This window comes from Neopelma chrysocephalum, unplaced genomic scaffold (assembly GCF_003984885.1).
Source record: "Neopelma chrysocephalum unplaced genomic scaffold, ASM398488v2 Primary Assembly neopelma1_66, whole genome shotgun sequence".
NCBI lineage: Eukaryota > Metazoa > Chordata > Aves > Passeriformes > Pipridae > Neopelma > Neopelma chrysocephalum.
Window position 1 is genome coordinate 9,452,243 of NW_020897725.1, and position 23,532 is coordinate 9,475,774.

Below are 23,532 nucleotides of genomic sequence, written 5' to 3' on the forward strand. Positions count from 1 at the left end.
CTGATTCATTTTCATCTTGGGTTTCGTTTTGCACCTGGAAGAATTTTGGATAGGAAATGCAAATTAGATATAAATGTGGAAGTTAGGGAGTTAGCAGCAGTTCAAGTTGTGAAGAGAAGAAAAACTGTTAGAACTGTCTGAACTGTCCTTGAAAAATCAGCAGTATAATATTTTTGTTGTTGTTGTTGTAATGATAAAAATATAATTGCTGTTATTATTGCTGTTATTATAAAATGACTTAGTAATTAGTAACAGAATTCTTATAATAAGGACTACTGCTGGCCAGAGCACTTAAAAAATATTTGGCATTATTTTTCTTCATTCTTTTCTGTTTATACATTGTTTTAAACTGTTGAGTCTTGGTAGATTAAACAAATAGAAGAAACATGTTTAAAGAATGAAATCTTTATCGTCATATGATTTAGGTTTGTGTTCTGGGGCTTTGTTTTCTCAGTAGTCTTCATGTTCTTGTTGGTCTGAATTGGGGAATTCCTGTTATCTGTTAAGATTCTGACTTGCTTTTTATTTAATGTTGGTGGGTTTTTTAATGTTTTTAAAATCTGCATAAACTTTCATTTAGCAAAGATAATTCTATTATGACTCTTTAAGGGCTGCTGACTCTTCAACTCTATTGCTTATAAATCTTTCAAGATTTCAGAATTATATCTATGCCTATTTAAGCCAAATTATATATGATAACAGCAAAACTATACATTAAAAGACATAAATGAAAAACAGGAATCACACTGTTAGCAATTTCAGTTTAAAATCTCCTTGGTCATGACCCTGAAATCCATTAAGTGGTGTTGTCTGAAAGAATTACTTCCCATTAACATTCAAAGTCTGGATAAACTACATAAGAAAAAAAAATCTTGGCTCCTGATTGAGTTTAAAGGGAAATTGCATGAATCAATTAGATTTGGACAGGATGTGGGAAAGAAGTTTTGCAAAAGTAATAAGTATCACGTCTCTGAGTTAGAAAGCAAGCAGGTATCAGGGAAAGAAAGAGAAAGCTATGGAGGACATAGGGATGAAGAAACTTCCAATGGGAGGGAAGCAGTCATGGGTAACACGAGCAAAGCCTGTGGGACGTGGCTTTCAGCAGGCTTGAGGAAACTTGTGATTTTTAGTGTCTGGTTCTCCTGCACCCAACTGGAAGAGAACCAGGAGAGTACATACTATGGTTATATACATATAATATATGGTTATGTTTTACAACCATCTTCCTTGAAGTTTTTCTTAGATGATTTTGGGGCACTCCAGACTTGCAGTATTTCACCTGGAAGGTGTCAAGTCCCTGACCCAAAACTTAGTAACTTCTGGAATAAACAGCAATTGCAATGAAAGGAGAGTATTTTCATATGGGAGCATTTTTCAAGGGAAGAGAAAACAGAACATTGAGAAGTAACAGGGCATCAGTGAATGAATTCTATTTGCTTGATGTGCTAAACACATTATCAAGGCTTACTAGGAGTTTTCTAACCCCAGGGAATATCTCTTGTGACATGAAAATAGAGGTGACACATGTCACAAGCCAAAAACTGCTGAAATGGAGACCTCAGCATCTATTAAAAGATGATAGCTGAAAAGTATATTGCACACTCATATGATTGTGAATAAAGAAGAGCTGAGTCAGCTCAGAGTTTTTTGTTTAGTGAAAATTCCAGTTTAATACAAATATTAGTCACTAAACTGAGTAATAAATCATATTTATATAGTATTTTAATGAGGAACTGTATACAATATTACTTTATAATAAATATAATTATCTTGCAAAAATGACATGGTCAATGTTATTGAAAAACATTCTCCTTTCTGCATCTTTTCAACAGACTTTGAATAGGGTCTGTCTTGTGCTTTTGAATGTAGTCAGAATTATCTATTATATTGCATTTTTAAAAAGCAATAACAGAACAATGAATCAACATGTAGCAATATGGTAAAGTGATTTCCTGAACCATAAACATTGAAAAAAAAAAAGGGGGGGGGAAAGAGAGGGGAAAAAAAATAGGCATTGAGGATCACTGGAGATATTTACCTGACAGCTCGGATGGCTGTCTTGAATGTGGGGATCATATCTTCCATAAGAAAATCATTACTGTCGCCTCTGTCTTCTGCCATGGGTTCCCCTGTTCCTGCATCTGCAAAGCAGGCCAAAAACCAGCTGTGTGAACATCTGACCACACAGTAATTAGAGGGATATCTGTCTGACTAAAGCGCTGCTTAAGGTAAGTGCAATTTAGTAAAGGACCAACTCTTACATGTTCCTCTTTCGTTGTTCAGCTCTTGAAAGGGATTTAACAGTTCTGGGACATCTGTAAGTCACATTATTTGAGGGATCTCCTCTCAGATTCCAGCATTTCTGAAATATTAGGAACATATCTTCCTTTACAGTGGATCTTTGTCCAAATATTTTATGTAAACACTAAAACAAGTTTAGAAGCCACAGGCCAAGCTCTCCTTTCACTTGCACTGCTTGGAGCTCATGTACCCTCATGAAGAAGAATAATCAAGTTTCCAGTGTGGACACCCAGAGTATATCTATGGTAGTATGTCCAGCACTGATGCCAGCTGGTTCAATAAAGGAGAAACTGTTATTTAAAGACCATTTGGATGCTATAGGAAGAAGAGGAAAATGTGTGCTCAGGGAAGCTGAGAGGAAAAATGCCCTATGATGTGTGGACACCCAATGGAAATCTGATGAGGGGCGGAGGGCCTGGGGAGAGAGGAGGGGAAGAATACCTTGACTCTGTAAAACAAGGTTTTATGAGATGGCAATGAGGAGATATTTGAGATGCCTGGACACAGGCTAGTGCAGGGCTGGATGCAGTCTAGGAGGGAGCTACCTTAGCATAGCAGCCCTGCTGATAAACCAAGCCATGATGGCATGTGTTTTTTAGGGGATATACATTCACTGCCCAGTGTGCCTTTTTTTTCTAGGTCAAATAGGCTTATTACAACACTGGCTTTATGGCACATCAATTGCTGTTTTCATGGATGGTTCCTGTGTTTTTTCAAGCACTGTGTTGCCTGGACTCCAGGATTCATTTCCTTGGGCTTCCCCAATTGTACCACGTAAAACCAGTTACCAGACGTGCTTAGCCCAGAAAGTCACAAACCTTCAACAGAAGATGCAGAGGAACAAAGTAAAATGGGGAGAACAGGGGTTGCATAGAAACAAACCAACACAGATGGGCTACCTTCTGAGCTTTGCCAAAAAGCGTACGCTTTCATTCGGAATGCAGTGCGAAAACGCTCCTTATTATTCAAGACAACATTCTTAGGTTCTTTTGAAGGACTTTCTTCAATGGCATCTACATTCAGAGGGGTAAATAGCTTTCCTTTAGTATTGGTACCACGAACCCGATCCAAGAGACCCAGCTTTTGGCTACAAAATAAGCAAAAGTAAACATTTTCCTCCTTTGTACACTATTAACTTGTTTTCATGATGCTTTTAGTATATAATGGGTTAAATAAATGTTTTGTATACAAGGACACTGCTGGGGCTACCATAATAAATGAATGTCTTCATAAGCAACAGTTAAGCTCCACAGATAATTAACTGCTTTTTATGAGCACTTTTGTATCAATGTTGAAAATGTTAACAGAGGGTTTTGCTATCCTCTCCGTGCAAGGTATCATAGTGCTTCAGCTCATGTAGCATGCCTGAAGCATTAGTTTTAGTATTAGGACAAAAACACCACTACTGCCATGAGCAGGGACACCTTCCACTAGACCAGGCTGCTCAAAGCCCCATCCAGCCTGGCCTTGAACACTTCCAGGGATGGGGCAGCCACAACTTCTCTGAGCAACCTGTGCTTCACCTCCCTCACAGTGAAGAATTTCTTCCTAATATCTAGTCTAAATCTGCCCTCTTTCAGTTTGAAGCCATTCCCCCTTGTCCTGTCACTACATGTCCTTGCTAAAAGTCCCTCTTCTGCTTTCTTGCAGTCCCCCTTTGGTTACTGGAAGGTGCTCTAAGGTCTCCCCAGAGCCTTCTCTTATCCAAATGCAACAACCCCAACTCTCTCAGCCGTTTATTCATAGCAGAGCTGTGCATAGTCAGGAGTAAAATAAAGTCAGATGTGCTGTGAACAAAGTAAATTACCAGCATATTCTGGCAAGGCATTGCCAAGCAATGGCTACTGACACGTCAGGGCAGGCTGCCCTGTTCTCTCCAACATTTGCTGTCAGCCATCTCTCACTACCCCAAGAACTGAGGTGACCTACGTGGGTTGTAGTGAAGGGACATATTTTGTTCCTCTGATGATTCCTTGCACTGTCCTCTTACAGATTTACTGCCCAAAGACACTTGTCCTTCAGTGATAACATACAGCTAGAATTTCATCTACCTGCCATTTTACTGGCATCACTAACCCTGACGGCCTGATGACTGAAACCACCTAAAAGGCAATCACTAATACTACTGAAAAGAGCAACAGAAAAGTTGCACTGCTAGTGAGTATATAAGCTTATATATGTTCTAAACACTTTTTAGGTGATAGATGGTATAAATATTTGATTTGCTTGTTCACTTTGCTGCTCAAACATTTGTTAATTGCACATTTGTTATTAAAAAAAAAAAAAGCAGGGTTAAGCCATGGGAAGAAAGCCTGCTTTTTAACACATTCCTGGATGCTGCAGTGTGGGACAGCTCTAGGAGAGGTGAATTGTGCACACATGATCAAGAGGCCTGTGTGGGACACCAGGTCAAGCAGGTTGAGTGTGGGGAGGGAGGGAGGGAAGAAGCCGTCATAGCTGGCAGGTTTCTGAGAGCCAGAGGTGGGAGCAGAGCTGAAGGAGGAACAGTCATGGTTACCACAAGAGTTAATAGGTATCCAGTAAGGGATCTGTGCAGTAGGATCAGCTGAAGCCACTAAACCTGCTGGCAGGAGAGGCAAGTCTGGCAAGTCTATGTCCACCATGCAAGGACATAGCAGACAAAGATGGAGACTTGGCTGCTGACCTTTCAAGTGTGAAAGAAGGATCTATTTCTATCTCAGAGCTCTGTCTGTTGCAGTATTCCACCATAATGGAAGTCCTTAGGAAATTCCTCTTAAAATGATAAAGGAAAGACTTAAAGATATGCTTGATGATAGCACAGCTTTCATAAGAGTGCTAACTCTAGTAAAAATACTGTAATTTACAGCATACAAAATTCGCACCTGATCTGAGCATTGAGCATCACAGCTGTTGCAAGTTTTTGTGTTGTTTTTTTTCTACATTAATTACTGAGGTCTTCATCTCTACTAGCTGTTTCTGATTAATATATCTTTGACCCAGGAAGTAATGAAATATGGGCTTCCCTGTCACAAAAAGATGAAAGCACTAGAGCTTTGGGTAGGAAGTTTTTTCAGCCCTTCTGAATTTTCTTGTTGATATGCCAATACTTGTGGATGCAATTTCGGCAGCCCAGTAAATTCAGACACTTGCCCTGTCATTGCATGTATGAAGTGCATATGTGTGTGCAAGTATGGAAGTGGAAACTAAGAAAGACTTGTGTATGGAGGCACAGAATTAGTCCTGATATATCAGCATTGCCAGGAGATAAAAGCATGGATTGGAGTGAAGAATTAGAACGGTCTAAGTGAATGATATCAATATTACTCAGATTTTGTCCTATTGTAATTTCCTGAGGAATTCGTGGCACAAAGTACAGAAAATGTAATTAGCAAAAATCAGGGATTAATTACTTCTTTGTAAAAAAATATGAGATTTTACTTGTTGACATCCGTGACAACTACGTTTTGGGAACCATTTTAAAAATTACTTCCATAGTTCTTGCTTTTGGGTTGGAATCTTGATCTGATTGGCCCACCAAGGTGCTCTAAATGGTGAGTGCAGAGTCCCAACAAGTGTTCTAAGTTAGGAAGAATCCTGTGACCTCTTTTCTTTCACTTCTCTGTTTCAGAGGCCATGTTTGAGAGCAGCATTGCTTTACAAGACAGATGTCTTAACTCTGTGGCATTTCTGTGAAATTTGCATTCTTCAAGCACTTGGCTACCACACATAGGACAAATATACAGAGAAGAAGATGACAACTACTGAACAATTTTGAAAGGGCATGAAAAAATAAAGGTGAGGAAGTAAAAGTCAACAGAATGATTTGTGTGGGTTTTTTGGGGGGGGTGAAGTAGGGAAAATAAATTCACGTCTCAATAATAATAAAATCAAAGTTTGAAGGAGGAATTAATTTTGAGAAGGGTGGTCAAGAAGAGTCTGGAATCATGCATATCACTGAAAAGAGTTTTAATGCAAAGAAATGCACCAAAAATCTAGCTGAGTGATAACAGAATCAGCCAGGCAATATAAACTGATGAGCCTGAAGGTGTTAGAGAGAACGAGTTTGTGAGAGTGAGCATTTCTTTAATATAAAGAAAAAAGAGCACTTAGGGAAGCATGGTATGGTGGTGATCTTTGTAGACAGAAGGAGACTGAAATAAGCTATAAGAAGGAAGAAATTGAAGCAGTTTTAGAATGAGGAGATCTGTTCAATGATAATAAAATGAAGAAATTTATCCCTGGATCTGAAAAAAAAGGTACGTTCAAAAGGCTTTTTGTGGAGATCAGTTTTTTCCTGGTGGGAGGATTAACAGGTCACCAATGATGGACAATTGATAGACGAATCTCAAATGAAAGGAAGAGTGTAGTCCACCTATTCTTCAGGATTTTAAGATTCAGTGTCTTGGATCAAGAGCTTTTGGAGAGACCTTACGGGATGAGAAGGATTAAATCTAGCAGTGAAAATCAGATGATTTCAGACGATGAGGTAATTTCCTCAAAGGCAAGAAGAGGTCACGTACTACATACTGGCTTTGAGCAACATATTAAATGTGGCAAGATTTGAGTTACTAACACTACAGAGAAGCTCTCAAGAGAAGAATACATTTAAGGCACAGAACCCGAAATATGAAGAAGCAGAAAAGTAGATTAGAAAGAAGATTGTTACTGTTTATAAAAAGCAGTTTAATACTATATTATAAGAAAATACTTGCCATTACAGGTGGTCTCTGACTCTCTCCCCAGAAACCTGCTTAGTCCTTCAAAATGCATATCCAGATGTCCCAAAATTTCCCCCTTAAAACTCCTGTTATAATTGCCTTCCTTACCAAAACACAAGGAGCCAGAAAGTGCACTGCAAGGCTCTATAAGGATCAGGCCAGAAAGAAAAGGGTGTGGATGATGCAAAGTATCCAAAACATTAATCTAGTGATTTTTTTTTCCAATGGAATAGGAAACATATGCAGAAATCTCTGTCATGGAGATATACAAGAATAGGATTGACCAAAATTTGATATCATCCTCATAGATCAAAACAGATCCAAAAAATCCTCTGCATTCAACACAAAACTCTACTTATTTGCAGTGACATTTTCTACTGGATATGTAGGCACACACATTTGTGGGGTGCTTATTTTTTTTTTTTTTGGTGGGGTGGGATTTACAGTAGATAACATGAACTAAAAGCATTCCCAAACTCTCTTTCCAGAGAGTTTCTCAGCTATCCCCATTGATAAATGTCAGTTTAGGAACAAACTATTCTCCCAAGACTGTTGCTCTAGCATCTTAAATTTAGGAGCTAGAACTCATCTGATCTGCCTTAAGCTGTTAAAAAGTTTAACTTCCTGTCTAAGATTAATCTTTAGACCTATTTCTGTAATCAGTGGGAAGTTAGCAACCCTAACCAGTGAGTGGGAAGAGTGTGGTTCAGCTTGGGAAGACTTTACGCTTGGGGAACTTCGGTCTTGTTAGTGACTACAGAAAGATCTAGATGAGAGGTCATTTAAAAAGCAGGTCTCTAGTCTAAGTTAAAATTACCTGAGCTGAAGCCCTCCTTTTTAATTGAATCCTGATGATTAACCCTTAAAGTAACATTCATATTCGTAACAGTATATTTATGCAATAAATATGACAATTGTGTTCATAACCAGGCAGCCAGAGCAGTAGAATCATCAGAAAATAAGTAATCAGCTTCACATCCAAAAATACAACAGTATGTTGTATACAAAAGAACCCAAAACAAAACCCAAGCTTCTTTCCAGATAATGACTAGCTGTCATCAGGAAAAAAAAATGGACTTTATTCTCATTTCCAAGGGATGAAATCTGGATCTGCTGGGGTTTTTGTTTTCGTTGATCTTTTTGAAAAGACTTAGGAAACATTTGTTCTCATGACACAATCTCCTTCATTAAGGCAGCATGCGCATGGCTCAGTCCCAGGGTATGAAGCATGCGCAGGTCACATCATCCTCCATGAGAGTGGCTAGGACAGTGGTTCCCACCAACAGCTTCATGTACTGCTGCCTGTCTCCTTCAGAATCCTCCTGCTGGTGTTAGCTATTCTTCCTCCCCTTGGAACAGTGGGCCCGTTTCATTTGTCTCTCTTACATTCAATAAAATGTGATTCCCAACTTCCAACACAGTTCCAGGAACTGGGGAGATTCAGATGCATCCCAAACATGCTGATAAAAATGCAGGGTAGTTTCTCTGACTACCTTGGATATGTTTCCATTGCTTGTCTTGCGTGCTATTGCATCCTCTCCCTCATGTGTTCCAAAACTTATGTGTTTGAAATGGGGACCCAGGATGAGAATTCCTTAACTCTGTGGTAGATACATAAAGGGAGGAAGGTGGAAGCAGTGCAGACAGCTTCTTCCTTCCTAAAGAAAAATTCAGCTCCCAAATTCTTTTACCCCAAGAGCAATGGGAATTATTTTGGACCACCTGAGGGATTAATTTGGTGGCTGGATATACAAGAGATGCCTGGCTTCTGCAGCACGTTTTACCCTTGCTCAGAATAAAGAGTGGGAACCACTGAACTAGAAATACTTTTCCAGAAACAGTCATGCAAAGAAACAATGCAGTTACATCCCATCATGCAAGTCAGATACTCTCCTCTCTGTCCTCTGCCTAGTATTGGAGTTTCATAAACAAATGGTACATGTATGAGGAGAAAAATAATAAATTAATGCTAACAGTGAATCAAACAGCCCTCTGCCATGTGTTTACCACTTTCACCTAACAAGAAATAAAAATAATCAGGGAATTTTTCCATATTTTTCACAGGTTAGCTAATCACTGGATTCAGTTAGTCTCAAGCAACTAGAAGCAAAAGGCAGTCATATTTACTCCAATATTTTTATACCTTATCAGCTGAACTTATATAGGTGAACTTAGATTTGGAAAAACAAACATTCTGAATGAGATTTCCAGAAGTATTCTGATTTGAACTCTTCTTAATAGAAATTAGCACAAAACTAATGTTATGAAGACAGACATGAATCCTGCAGTGAATGTGTTCAAATGCTCTCTGAAAGTCCGTGAGTTTCCTTAAGATAAAACAAAGAACATTCTGCACTTCCAAGGTACTTCTGAACTTTGGCCAATCAGCTTTCCCTTTTATTGAGTAACATTCTTTTCTGCAGAGAGGATCTCACAAAAATGTTTTATCTCAAAATAGTTGACCCCAACTTCCTGACAACTAAAATTGTCACTTTGCATCCTGAACCTTGAGGTCTAAATTTACAAGTTTCTAATGTCTGTGGAGGAAACATCCCTTCTAACTCAATACCTCATTGGTATTTAAGGCTGAGTGTGACTCCAAATCCAAACTCATCTACAACCCAGATTATCTACCCAGAAACATGAACACAAGTCCAACTTGGGTTCAACTTTGATGCCCTTCAGAAAGAGAAAGAGACCTTCTGCACACTAAAGGCCTTTGCTTAGCCCCTTTTCTCATCCACACTTTCAAAAGTGATTGGGAATGGGTAAAAATAAACAATGTCACATAAATCTATGGGAAGAATAATCCAAATCCAATTCTTTGTCAAAACAGGATGGATATTTTTCACCAATGCATGCAGCCATTGTAGGTACAAACCATATGGATGTTGACCCACTTTTTGCTTTGAAGTGAACATATCTCCATGTATCAACCACTAGAAAGCAAATCAAACTGCAAAATCGGTGTCTTCTGACCATTTTGTATGGACCAATCACCAAATGAAAAAACAAAGAGCTTCACTAGCTGCTCTCCAAAAGTTGAAGAGCTTCAGCTAGAAAAGCTGAGTTGTGTGTTGATGATTTCATGTTTGTGGAATGAAATGGGAATGAGAACAATGAGCTAAAGTTGAATGACAGCAAAGTGTTTGTATGGGATAGGATAAAATGTTTGACAATTCAGTCAAAATATTATTTCTAATGATATTTCTTTCTTATTCCTGAAATGAGAAGAATTATTTCTTTGACTCTTTGAAGGAAGATAAAGTTCTTGCCCCTCATCTTAGGTCACAGTTCACCAAGATATTCAAGCATGTCACTAACTTTTTCAGGTGATCAAAAGCATCCACTTCTTTTCCATTTGCTGAACCAAAACCTGCAAATACACATGCAAAGACGCTCTTCCAGTGAACTCAAATTCCAAGTAACTTGCATGAATTTGTGTTGGCAGGGTTGGGACTGCATAAGGAACAGTGTTTAGCTCTTACAGTATATATTTTTTACAGTAAATTTCAAAATGATTTGCAGAGTAGGTTAGTATCACTCCCATTCTATGAAAACAGAGAAAAGCACTTCTTTCTAAGCATATCATTGGGAGAGCCAGGATTATATTCCATATTTTCTGAACAGCAGAACAATTAACTATTTGCAAGGTCATGCAACTTCCTTTTTATGTTTAATAACTTTTCAGTCTTATTGCCCCTTACTTCTGATGGTAGTTAGGTGAACTACTGTAGTAAAAACAGAAAGTGCAGGCAGGGAATGGCATGCAAGAAATATGAAAAGAATAAGGCTCAACTGTTACTTGAATGTATATACCTAAGTTTTCTTGTGAGGCTTGATCCAAAGAATGACTCCCTACTAAACATGACATTACTGTAAAGTGAAGAAAAGTTATTAAGATGAGACGTTAATGATTACCCATGAAAAGCTCTATGAAAAAGAATGGGAACAGCCTTTCATTTGTAGTTAATGTAGTGTGGAGATCAGAGTGGCTTTTTTCTCCTTCCTGTTTTGGGCAGATGTATTAAGATGAAATGCTGACAGTGAAATTTTACACCTTGCAAAGTATGGCTTTATTTTCATTTTGTTGCTAACACTGACAATACAAAAATGTGCCACATTTTATGAATTCTTTCATACCTAATAGGAAGGACTGGTACTGATTATGCCACTTAAAAAAACAAAACCAAATTTTCAAAGGCAGAGAAATGTTATTTATCTTGTAGAGATAAGGAAACAGGGATAAATGACTTTTCTGCAATCACATAATAATAGATTCAGGAATGAACATGCTCTCCTGATGTCTAGTTCTACAGCTGGAAAGTGAGGATTAGGAACAGGACTCTAGGAGAAAGTTCAAAACTCTTCACTAAAATGCCTGTCCATGCAATTGCTGAAGTTTCAACACTAGTCAAAATCAGTTGAAGAGCTGCTAACAACAGCACTGAAAAATCAGGCCCAATATTCATTACCCAAACTTAGACATAAAAACTTGGTTCAAAATAAACAATATGTCCATCAAGCAAATGTAGGTCAGGCTACCAAATGTTTGCTAAATGATTTGCTGCACTCCAGCAGAAATGAGCATTAGTATCTTTTTCTCATAAATCTTCCTTCTTGAGAGCTGAACAGATGAAAAGGCTTTGCAACACTGGCAGAAGAGCAATTGCTACCTGAGATTTCATGGAGCTGGTAGGTTTAGGCATTGATTAAGGAAAAAAAAGCTGGAGGCATCTCTGGCATAAAATCAGTAAACTCCCCACCAGTGAGCCATGGATAGCACAGCCCCAGTTCCTCCTGGTTTGGGGAACTATACAGAGCCTATAGGGAAAATGCTATTCTTAACAGAGCTGCATCATATGTTCCTCTTCCCTTCACTGCGCACAGGACCCAGTCCAGCTCCAGGGCAGTCAATTGTCCTCTTCATCATATCTCATATCTTCACAGTTTTAGTTTAAAGGGAGCTTCAATAAAGCCTTGAAGGGGCTGCTGCCAAACCTCAATAGGTTTTCTTCTATAAGTCCTTTCTTGCAGCCTTGCCTTGGGTTCCAACTTCTGAAATAGACTCTTCCACTCTGTTGTGTCCTCTGTGTTTTTCCCAAATGGTCCAAGAACAAGGATTTGTGTGTAGCTGTGTCTTTTTCATAATTCCAGCTCCTGCTTCCAAGGAGTGATCATAGAAGGATCTGTCACAGTGTTTAACTCTAGAACTGTGGAGTTCCTAAAGAGTTTTCACACCACTCAGTAGAAACCCTGCCACTTAAAGCACTCCCAATCCTCAAATTTTGAAACAGCCAGGTGTAATTTTTAGTTTATTAAAAGCTTCTGTGAAAGCTTTGGACCAATTCTTCTTTCTTCTTTATCAACCACTGATTAGACAATGCCATTTATTACTACAGCAGCTTTCCCATTAAGTACTTAACTGATGGAAGAACCTGGAGACTGAGGGCATTTATGGGCTGTTCTCTCCAGTAGTACCACATTCCTTTATTGCTCGTTTATTTCAGTACAGCCAAAGCACAAACTGCAGTGGAGTATGAGTAATACATTCTATACTAAATCACTGTAGGAGGAAGAAGATTTTTTTTCCCTTTTTTTTTTTAAATTATCTGGTCTGTAAATAAGAGTTTTATGAGAGATTGGAGGTAGGACTGTCAAAACAACCAGATTTTATGGCTCAGTACCAGTTCTGCTGAAGTCAGTGGATGCTCCCACAAGTACCATCATTTGTCTGTTTACCTGGAGGGTTTCCAATGCCTTTAATTGAATGCTTCATTCCATAAACACATTCCTGCTAACAGGAAGGCTCCAAGGCAGGTTTACTGACGATTTTGCTGGAGGTTATTACATATGTAACAACATAAAAGCAAGATATATCCAGCTAGACTGAGGGGCCTTGGGATTATAGTTTTAAAGAGTTTGAGTTGTGAGTCATACTTTTCCATTTTCAATTCAGTGTGTCAAGATAAAATGATTTCTACTCATCTGAAAGCTACACTGACTCAGAAAATACTCCACAAACTGTTTGGCTGCTGCAGGTGCAGGAGCTTCTCTGGGGGGCCGTGACCAACAGTCAACAGCAGCAGCCATTCACTTACCTAACTTTAATCTGCTGTTGCACGTGAGTCAGAACATTTTGACTCAAGGTGTGGAATTACATGCTCAAAAGGATTTCAGCCCCTAAGCTCTCTCCTACATATTAAAGACCAGAATTCAGCTGTTGCCGACACTGCAGATGGATGAAATCTCCAGACATCTACATTAGTGACTGCTGAGCCTGGGCAGTGCCATGGATGCGGAGTACATAAGATTCCTGAGGGTTCCCAAACTAGGTAGCTCCCATCCAGGCAGTCTTTGAAAAGGAGCAGGTTAGCTCATGATTATGGTGGCAAGAGGGGGAAGACAACCTTTCCCAATAATTTGTCACGACAACACTTGCCTGTATTGTAAGAAAACTTGGCATAGGTTTTCCCTTTCTGTTAAAGGAGGTTTAAACCCCAAAAATTCAGAGAACAGCAAGCATTAATTTTTTTTTCCAACTTCCTTTATTGAAGCTGTCATGTGTTGCATGAAATGTTTAAAAAACAAACAAATAAAAGATAATTTTTCATCAGGAACTCAAGCCTGACCTCTGACTAACATTTTTCAAATATTGCTACAATTCTTGTTCCTTTTCTCTGCACTGTAAATGGGGATACAAACAGACCTAGCTTCAGCAGGAGTCTGTGGAGCTGTTTGTCTTTTAATTGCTATTGAATTTCATTATGGATGATCCATTGGTAGCAGTTTAGCTTAAACTTTTGCCTTAGAATTACTATATGTGTCTTTAACTCTTCTACTTAACTGAAGAAGGTTATAAATATATCATTTCCATTTGAGACCTTGCAGGTTGACTGACAATGACTGCTCTGCTGCAGTCTTCAGTGACCGACCAGTATTAGGATTGATGACTCCTTCATTTTCATTGCTTGTAAATTCCCCAATGTGATGGGGAGATTTCCCATTTTTTTCAGCAGGGGTGGGACCAAAGCCTCAAATTTAATGTAGCTTTTACAGTACTGCCAGAGAGATTGACTATCCTGCTGTTCCATCTGAGACATCCATCTTAGTATTTATTGTTAAGAAATCTTTGCACATGGTGAATCAACAGAGACTTCATCCCTTACACCATAACATTGCTCTATGCAAGACTATGAAACAACAGCATGAAGCAGAACTTTAAATTCCCCCCAGACCAGCCTGGATGCTAAACCCTGGCTCTATGGCACGGATCAGGAGAAACCTAGACCATGATTAATCATAACAAACAATAAAGCTGTTTACAGACAATCAGCAAGCAACACTGCCTTTGTACAGTTAGCATTTTAGCTGTGTTGTTATATTTGGAAAAAAGCAAGCAGTTAGAAAATGGATTGGTTAATAATTTTTTATGGCTACCTGTGGTGTTAGTAGCATGTTTTGGTTAACAGCTCATGAATCCACAAAGAACTATTTAACTTGCATCCTCCAATAACTGTATTAAAACATATATATAAAATAACGACACCTACATACCTGGCAGTACCATCCAATTGCTCTTTCCTTTTATAGAAGAGAGGAAGCAGTACAAGAAAGCAAGGCAAAAGGAGTCATATCATAAATTCAGCAATTTTTTAAATAGAAATTACTAATCTACTGCTAATAGATTATACCTCTTTTGTTCTGTGACCATAACTGACAGCAGAATAAAAGCTATATTTTCAGCTAGCCATAAAGCAAAGAAAGCGATATAGAGTCCTGAAACCAATCTGTGCTGCTTAGATTGGCAATCCAGTCTTTGGTGAGAGGTGATCTTTTCTGCCCTCTCTCCCAGAGCCTTATTTGCAAAACACCTATTAAATTTCAGGTTATATTCAAATCAGAGTAACCTACATACAGTGAACAAGCTTGAAGTCACAATAATTAGTCTGGACTCTTCACGAGCCTGAGAATTCTCCTCTAAAAAAAGCCTGAGGTCCAGAAGCCCTCTAGAAATTACTCCATAATGGAAAAGGTGAGAATAGACAGATAGAGAGAAAGGATAAAGAAAAGGAAAGACATGTACTGAACCTTAATTAAACACTTATGGGGTGTTTATTTTTAGAGATTTCCTTTTTGAAGTATATGAAATTGATCCTAAAGAAATATATTGCAAATAAAACAAAGAGTTAGTATTTGCAATTTGCACTTTGTGAAGGTAGGAGCCTAAAGCTTTTCAGGTCAGTTTTGAGCAACAGCTGGAGCTGCAGTATTAGTGTAGTGGACCCAACTTATGTGTGGAGAGCTCTGTTTGAGCCAAGCACTAGTTTAAGGGCACTTTTTTTTCAGAATGAGGCCCAACAGCAAGTCCAGAATGAAAGCTTAAAACATCAACTTGGATAAGTAATTTCTATTAGCAGGTGATAGCCTATTGCTAAAAGTCTTGGCTTTCATAGGGCCATATAGGTTTTTAAACAACATTTTAAAATTTAAGACCTGGGTGTGAGAAAGGTGCCTGTTTGACAGGCAAGAAAAATAAGGATCAGATAGACTCATGGCCATAAACACATGAGCATCCATTATCTCTGAATGTCTTTATGTGTGCAATGCTTTCCAATAAACTCAGAAGTGGTGAATGAAATAAAACCACAACCTCATAAGAGTTTCCTTTTCCTCAGAACAGTTTTCTGGGAAATATCTGTTACCTACAAAAGCCTCATTGATATGTATAAAGTCTATGTTTCCTGTCCTGACTGATACTTCACAGAAAATGATGATGGAGAGGTGGACAATGCACTTACCTGAAAAATGGAAATGATACAATTGATTCATAAAACCTCCAGGTAGCAACTAAATCAATCCTGTTGGGGTTAGTAGCATAGTATCTCCACGCAGCCTGAATTACAAGGGAGAGGAAATAATTAGTGTCAAGTAAAGCTATTCCCCAGGCTGACTGCAGCCAGACTTTCAAAGAACACAACAATGCACCTGAGTGACTATCTAGAAATTACATACTAATCAGCCATACCAAATGAGTAGCACTATATGGTACAACTACTGAAACTGGATTATGATCTGGGAGGGCTGTAAAGGAGACAGAACATGGAGAGAATCACCAATATCAACATGACATTACATTAGACTAAACTGATTTTATTCTCCTTTCTGATACATCTTAAAGAGCTTCAAGCACTGCTGGACTTGTGCAGTAATTCTGGAAGTGCTTAAGATAGTTTATTACCTAATGTATCATCAGAGGAAATTTTGCTGAGCGATTTTCTATTTCAGCATTTAGCTCCAATCAAAATTCTCCAAAGAAAATTCTTTAAGCACATACCTAAACCCCACTGTAGCTAAGCAAACTACCTGCAAAGTGAAGATGCTTTGATTTAAAAGATTAATTCCATTCACAACTCATGACTGCAGATCCTTCTGTTTGCTAAAGAGTGTTTTTAATGAGAACAGCATAATATGCCACTCAGTCTGTTTATCCTGAGGACTGGTTTGATCCTGGGCAGTCCTGAGCACCAACACTTCCATCTGATATCACAGAAACTTTCTCTATCCCTCTGTAAAAATGCTTCTATTCCCTTCACTGCCATCAGGACGCGCTCCATATCTACTAACTCCTGTCAAACTTGTCAGCACCAAGATTAGTGATTTTAAGCTTAATTTTCTGAATTAATAATAAAGGCCGTAACTGAAGTCCAAGTGAGCTAAGGACTCTCTTCCCACTGAATTCTCAGATCATTCAGTGATGTAACAGAAGATACAGAGTGTGTTTTAGTTTTTTAAAACCATACATTCTATTTATTTGCCTTGATTGAAACAGTTGCTGTCTATTGTGTTACTTCTATTGCTGTTGTCACATCAATACCAACATAACTTTGTTTGCACATAAAAGCACTCTCTCAAGGGAACTAACAAAACCTGTATTTTGGAAAGAATATGTTTTCAACAGCTTGTTTTCTGTGGCACTGATGCAGAAGTTAGTTGGTTTCCAGAACCTAGCAGATGAGACCCTTTCTCTAAAGACATTGCTCTTCTGAAAGATATTCTGGGAGTTGAACAATTTCTCAAAAACTGCAAGGACTCTGGATTATCTAGCTCGGTGTGAAAAAACTAACAATCACAGCTTCCCACATCCTGGAATGGGAAATGAGAATTTGGGCAGGGGAGAAGTGGTGGCTCTTTTTAACATGATTGAGCAGTCTTCATACACAGCACTTTCTCAAGGAAAGCATAAGCGGCTGCAAACCTGAATGAGTTCAGCTGCTGGCTTTCTTCTTTTCTCAAAATGTTTTTGACGATGTTGCTCCTGGACCTTCAGTGCCAGCCCTGAGCCCAAAATGCCCTGAAAACACAGAGTGATGCAAGATTTTAGAGATTTCTTAGGAAAAAATGGATTAGTGATGAGAAGAAACAGGTCTGTGGGGGGAGATAGTACAGCATGTCTTTTCCGCTGCTCCACTCATAAGACAGGAGATGTTCAAGGTCTTCTCAAGGACCACAGACCATTTTAAGGTCCTCGACAGGCTTCTTCAATGTCTACTGCCTTTCCAAGCTGGAGGTGTCCATGTGGTGTATTACTTCACACTCAGGGCAGAGTGAAACTGTGTTTGTGTGATACAAGAGCTATGCTAAACCATACTCTGGATTTGAGTGTGCAGGACTTGTCATCCTCTGTGAAACTCTTTCCAGGTCCTGATCTAAAGGAAAAGTATCCTAAAATCTGGGCTTGGGACACCTTCTGTTGCTATTCAGCCCATCTCACTCAGATCTTGTCTCATTCTCACCTGAGGACTTTGCTGGCAAGGGAAATACAAGGCTGGGTAAGATGGGCCCAATTCTAATTATTAAAACAATAGGCTCTAAATCCTTCAAAAATATGTCTTGTGGGGCCTATGTCAATACCAGTAAACTAACATGTGCCAGGGTACAGTCTCATGAACTACCTTGTGATTTCCCAGACTGTTCACTTGCTGGATTAATTCTGTTTGTGTGCCAGTCAGCCCTGTTAGACAACGCCCACACATGATTTGACGAGTACTGGGCTGGTATATTATTCCCAATAAGCTCTATGCAAAGTTGGGAAGAAACAGGTTTAGTTTACTGATATAGACACCCTCAAGTCTCTGAATTAATTCTTAAAAGGGGATTTGGTTCTACAGAAAGTTTTGTTCGCTTTATGGGTTTTTTTTGCAAGTGCACAGCACTGGGCTGTGTCTAAGAGAGGAGGGGGAAGGTACTTACTGCAGGAAGAGCAAAGAAAGACACTCCGATGAGAGAGAAGGTAGCTGCAATCAGCCGTCCCTCCCATGTTTTGGGGGTCTTGTCGCCGTACCCAATTGTAGCCAGGGTGATCTGTGGGCAGAATGACCAGGACTCCCCGTGAGAAAAAAAAGCCAACAGCTCTGCTTTAAATGTCACCACAAAACCTTCATAACTCACTTTACTCTGTGGGTGCTCATGCACAGCTCCTTGAAATAGGATCTTGATGACGAGCCAACCAATTTTCTTTAATGGTGTCACAGTCCAAAGGCATCGCACGGAGATTGCATTTAGTTCTGAAGCAGCTGCCTCTCTAGGATGCATTTGCTGCCAGGGAACTTCATGGGACATTGCCTGTACATTGAGTTTCCTGCCCACCATCAGTGCACAGTTAGGAATGGGACTTGCCAGTTAACAACTTACAGGCCTTTAACAATCAGTCAGGACGAGCTCTACGTGAGTTTCTAGTCTTTTTAAAACAAAGACGACCTTGTGAAAACGTACTCCTTTCCTTCTCAGTTGTTAATTTCCAATTGTGTACCTTTTCTCACCAGTGAGACTCTGTCTAAATGTCCCAGGTAGGAAAGGATATGAAAACATCCAGGTGTTCCATGCAACAGTATCTTTTGACTAATAATGGGGAGGAGGTGCAGGGAAATATCTTGCCATTTATGAGTGAACTACATCAAATAAAAAGTAAGCTGCTGAATTTTAGTCACAGCATAACATAGACTTCTCTGACTATCAGTAGCAAAGCAACATGAATGCTGGAATGACAGGAATATTTTGTGATCAAATAAGTTAGTGATGTAAACCAATAGTCCTCTCTTCATCAAAAGAGACAAGAACAGATGTATCAAAGGTCCCTCTTGTTCAGCATCCTACTACCTGATTTTTGCGGAATACATGTAAGACATGAGAATTGTTGAGTTAACCTTTCCAGAAATATTTTTCTACTTCCTGCATCTGAATCCAGAGACATCTTTAGTCACTGGCTCCTTAAGACCTGAACTACCTCAACTGCCCAAACTTTTGGTGCTCTTTGCTTGTCCAACAGAACCATCCATTGGCAGCTCTGGTTCTGCCATTTTCTGAGGGATGCAGCTCCCACAGAGAGGACACTGCTTTCATGAGAGCCAGGTCTTCCACAGGCGCAATGCAGTTGTACTTGAAGAGATATTCCTCTAAAAGAGAGGGTTCCCAGAAGCCAGGAGCACAGACTGGTTTCTGAAGGAGGTTTAAGCACCTAAGGGCCTTTGTCTGACTGAAAATCAACCTGAAAATCAACAGGGATGTAAGTTCTGTTATTTGGTTGTAGGGGCACCCCTACTTTGGTAATTTTACATGGGTAACATGCCTTTTACCCAAATATAGCAGCCCTTGCACTATAATCTCTAACATCAACATCTTATCTCTTCTTGGGTATGAAGTTTTTAAAAAGGGGATAAGGTATTTTTGGAGTCACTTACCAGCCCCCACCACAGTGCATCTGCATAGGTTTCAAACTCTTCTTTCATCTCCACTCCATTAGCATCTTTTTCAGGAACATCTTTTTCAACCAGATAAACAAGAAACGAGGATAAGATGAGCGTCAAGAACCCGATGTACCAAGCAGTGATGAGTTCCTGCAAAAGAAACAGATGGACATGAAGAGGCTGAAAACATCCTCAATACCCACAGTGGCAGAGTAAACATCAGGAGGAGAGAGAAGCACACAGGGAAACAGCAGAGCTGTCGCTGCTGGCTTGGTCACAGAGCCTCCCCAGCTCAGCTCAGCACTCAGTGGGAAATAATGCAGAGATTTACAAGAATTAGCCCTTACATGGCATCTTCCCGGGGAACAGCTTGGAGCAATCTGCAGTTGTAGTTCTGCATAAAGCTGGGCTAAGGACACAGCTGCACTCGTGACACAGCTGCTACAGGGCTCTGTCCCTGACCTTGGCTCTTCACATCCCTTCTGCCCCTGGGCTTGGTCACTCTTAGCCAGCAAATCACAGCTCTGCCCTCTCCCTCCCTCCAGAGAGCCACAGCTGCAGGATGCAGTTCCTTCTCTTTAGCCATATCAAAGCTGATTCCATCATGAATGAATGATGTTTTCAACGTGAATTCATACAATAAGAACAGACCTTGAAAAGCATCTGTGTGAAAACAAAACCTGAGCCTCCCTGTTTTAGGAAGAGTGACTGAAGTGGAGTGTGTGTCTAATCCTACTGAGGTGGGAGATGAAGCCACCCAAGTTAAAATCCCAACAATGTCTGAAATGAAGAAGAAAAAATTTTGGTGAAGTTCTTCAAAAGCGAGTAAAAAAAAAAAAATCAATATTCCACTTAATTTTATGATAACTGTATTGGAAGAAAAAAAAATAAAGCATTCAAGCTGAGAACTTCAAAACTGAATCTTGAGATAAGTGAACTTTCTCAGCTAATTTCTGGTGTGCAATCACAGAAGGAAACAGTTAGCAAAATTGTTTCTTCATTGTCTCCAATAAAGCAAAGTTCTTAAACCCCTTCTTATCTCTCTGAGCCAGCTGAGATCCAAAGGGTGGTGGTGGGCAACTGAACAAGCAACATGTGAATGAAATCCCACAAAATGAAGCATTAAACAATTTCTAAGCAATGTTTTTGGTACACAGACTTCTTCCATGATCTGTTGCCCGGGAAACATTTTTGACTCTGTTTATGTGCCACCTGCCTTGTAGCAAGTTTATACAGGGAAGAAACAGAAGCTGGTAAGCAATGAAGCAGGGTGGGTATCCCCATCAGCCACCATGCAGAAGCGAAGTCTAATTATGCTGTACCAGCTGGCATTTTAATTTTCAAACCCCCCTAAAATGTCAGGAATGTCACTCACGGATAAGAAATAGCAGTATGTAGCACAGAGTCTATGTAATTTTTCTACACCCTTTGCAGATGAGAAATCTTATCTAGAGGATTATTATGCAGATAGTTTTTAACTTGTAATAATGTTTTGTGAAAATGCAAGAACATAAGTATCTGTCTGGTGCGAGACAGGGTGTGTCTGACTACAGCATCAAGTTAGACTAAAGAAAGATGATTTTAGAAATTTTCCCTGCCTGGGTTCACACTGTGTGCATTTCTGTATTGTCTGACCCATGCTTACACAGAAAAATTTTACCAGTAGCTCACTCTGAAACCACATTTCTGCTAATCAGCCTCTTGCCATCCCTTTGGAGTCCTGCTCCATCTGTTGATCAGACAAGTCTGAGAAGCCACTACAAACACGTTGCAGCTTCACAGGCATTTCTGTCAAAAATTTCAGCATCTTTCACCATTAAAGGGTTGTCCCTGCTCTCATTCAGTGTAAAGGCAAAATTCCTGTTGTATTGTGTGGGAATGAACATACTCTCCTTCCCAGCACCGCTATTGAGTGGAGAAGGGTAAAACAAGAGGCAGAAATGGTTCAGAGAAAGGAAGAGGGAATAAAACTTAAAGAACAAAACTATTTTTGGAACTACTAAACATAATCCCAAGGCATTGCCGTACCTGTGTATCCCTTCTCTTTCCCTTCAATCTTTCTCCCCAAGCCCCAGCTGAGCCCTGCAAGCTCCTCACTTACTTTGCTATGTGCACAAATAGCTGATCCTAAAAGTTTCCAGGTGCCGCCCCGCCTGTCCATTCGGAGCATCCGTAGGATCTGAAGGAAGCGGAGGCTTCTGAGAGACGTGGCCAGAACATTGCCCTGGTTCCCAACAGCAACCACTGGCACTGAAGCAATCAGCACAAAGATATCTGCAAGGTGAAAAGAACAAAGCCTGCCAACGAGAGTGGCCCTATCACCTGCTTCTTAATACCATCTGGTTATGCTGCAAATTTCCCATGGCAAATTTTGAAGCTGCCTGGAAATGCCTGCTCTTTCCAATTAAACAGATATCTGCACCTGCCACAGAGGCAGCATCACAAACAAAACCTACTGGAAATCCTCGGGATCTGTTTACAGATTGATGCACTGGACTTGAGACTCTGTCTGAGCCTGCTTAGGGATGCACAGAAAGTGTCCTAAGGCTGACAGAAAAACAGACTTTTATTCATCTGCACCACAGGAATACCACAGTGAACAGGTCAGCAGATGAGAAATTCAGTTTTGATGGTACACCTAGTATTTGATTCTTTTGGCTGGGTTTTCCCATTAAAATCTCCAAGCCAGTGCAATTTTTTTTTTTTGTAAGTGCTCACAGGGCCAATTTGCTGATCAATTGAAGAGGCTTGAAATGCAAAATCACATCACTTCTTGTTTTTTTCTCTTTTCCTTGTTTCCCTCTTGGTTTTTGATCCTATACACATCCAAGAAGAAAGTGGTACCAAACAGCTTCAAACATGCTCTGGGCATATATAAATAATAATATATAATTTAGAATAATATAAAATTTATAATAATATACATTGTCTTTATCTTCTATTTACAGCCAAAAAGAGTGGATTTCAGATTTATTCACTTCCAATCATTCTCAAAACAAATTTGCAGCAGTGATAAATGAGAGATGATATTAATAAGTCCAAAATATTTTCTGTTCTTTACCCAGATATCAATGAAGATCCATTCTCAGAAGTGAGATGGCAATTTTACCAAGAAGGCATGAGACAGGGTCAATCCCATTTGCTCACACCACACTCTGCTGCCTTCACAAACCTATTAGAAGTATAAGATATATCTATACAACAGTAGAATATAAAGGAGCACTATCAAATTGAGGATAGCACAGATGCACAAACAAAATTTGTTACAATTTTGTCTATAATTTAGACCCAAGAGGTGAACAAAAGGAGGGAGAGAGAAGAGAGGTGTGTATTCATGTGGCACCACAGCTCCCTAGAGTGCTATGTGCTGTACAAATGAATGAATAGGGATGTGCAAGACGGGTGCTTGGGGCAGAGTGAGCTCCTAAATACTGGCTGGTTGGTTTGTGGTTATGATGAGGAGTTGCAGGAGGGGATTCAAACATGAATAATGAGTAGTTTTATGGATAGTAATAGGCAGTGCCTTCCAAGCCTGAAAGACAACATAGGTAAAATCACAAAGATACTTGTTTGCAAATGCAGACTGACAATACAATGGTAAAACACAACACAAACATGAAAGAGGACTGAGGAAGATGGGATAGGGTTGGGATCTGAAGTCGTTTGAAACTGAAGGCAGGGAGAGTCTTTTTGGGGATGAGTTTAAGAAAAATGCAGTGGGACTCAGGACAAGGACAGTGTGTTTGAAGAGCAGAAGGATTCATTTTTTTTCTCACTGACTAGAT

At 39.5% G+C, this 23,532-nt stretch overlaps 1 protein-coding gene across 1 annotated transcript in view; it reads right to left on the reverse strand.

Moving 5' to 3' along the window:
- KCNQ3 (potassium voltage-gated channel subfamily Q member 3) overlaps nt 1-23,532 on the reverse strand; it is a 200,207-nt gene that overhangs the window by 12,009 nt on the left and 164,666 nt on the right. The window contains exons 5-14 of the mRNA XM_027684389.1: nt 21,849-22,021; nt 19,742-19,897; nt 18,255-18,365; nt 17,260-17,355; nt 15,803-15,897; nt 14,559-14,585; nt 10,821-10,877; nt 7,110-7,145; nt 3,201-3,388; nt 2,039-2,141 (exon numbers count right to left, since the gene is read on the reverse strand). Of these exons, the coding sequence (XP_027540190.1) occupies nt 2,039-2,141; nt 3,201-3,388; nt 7,110-7,145; nt 10,821-10,877; nt 14,559-14,585; nt 15,803-15,897; nt 17,260-17,355; nt 18,255-18,365; nt 19,742-19,897; nt 21,849-22,021 (1,042 nt within the window). The remainder of the gene's footprint in view (nt 1-2,038; nt 2,142-3,200; nt 3,389-7,109; nt 7,146-10,820; nt 10,878-14,558; nt 14,586-15,802; nt 15,898-17,259; nt 17,356-18,254; nt 18,366-19,741; nt 19,898-21,848; nt 22,022-23,532) is intronic.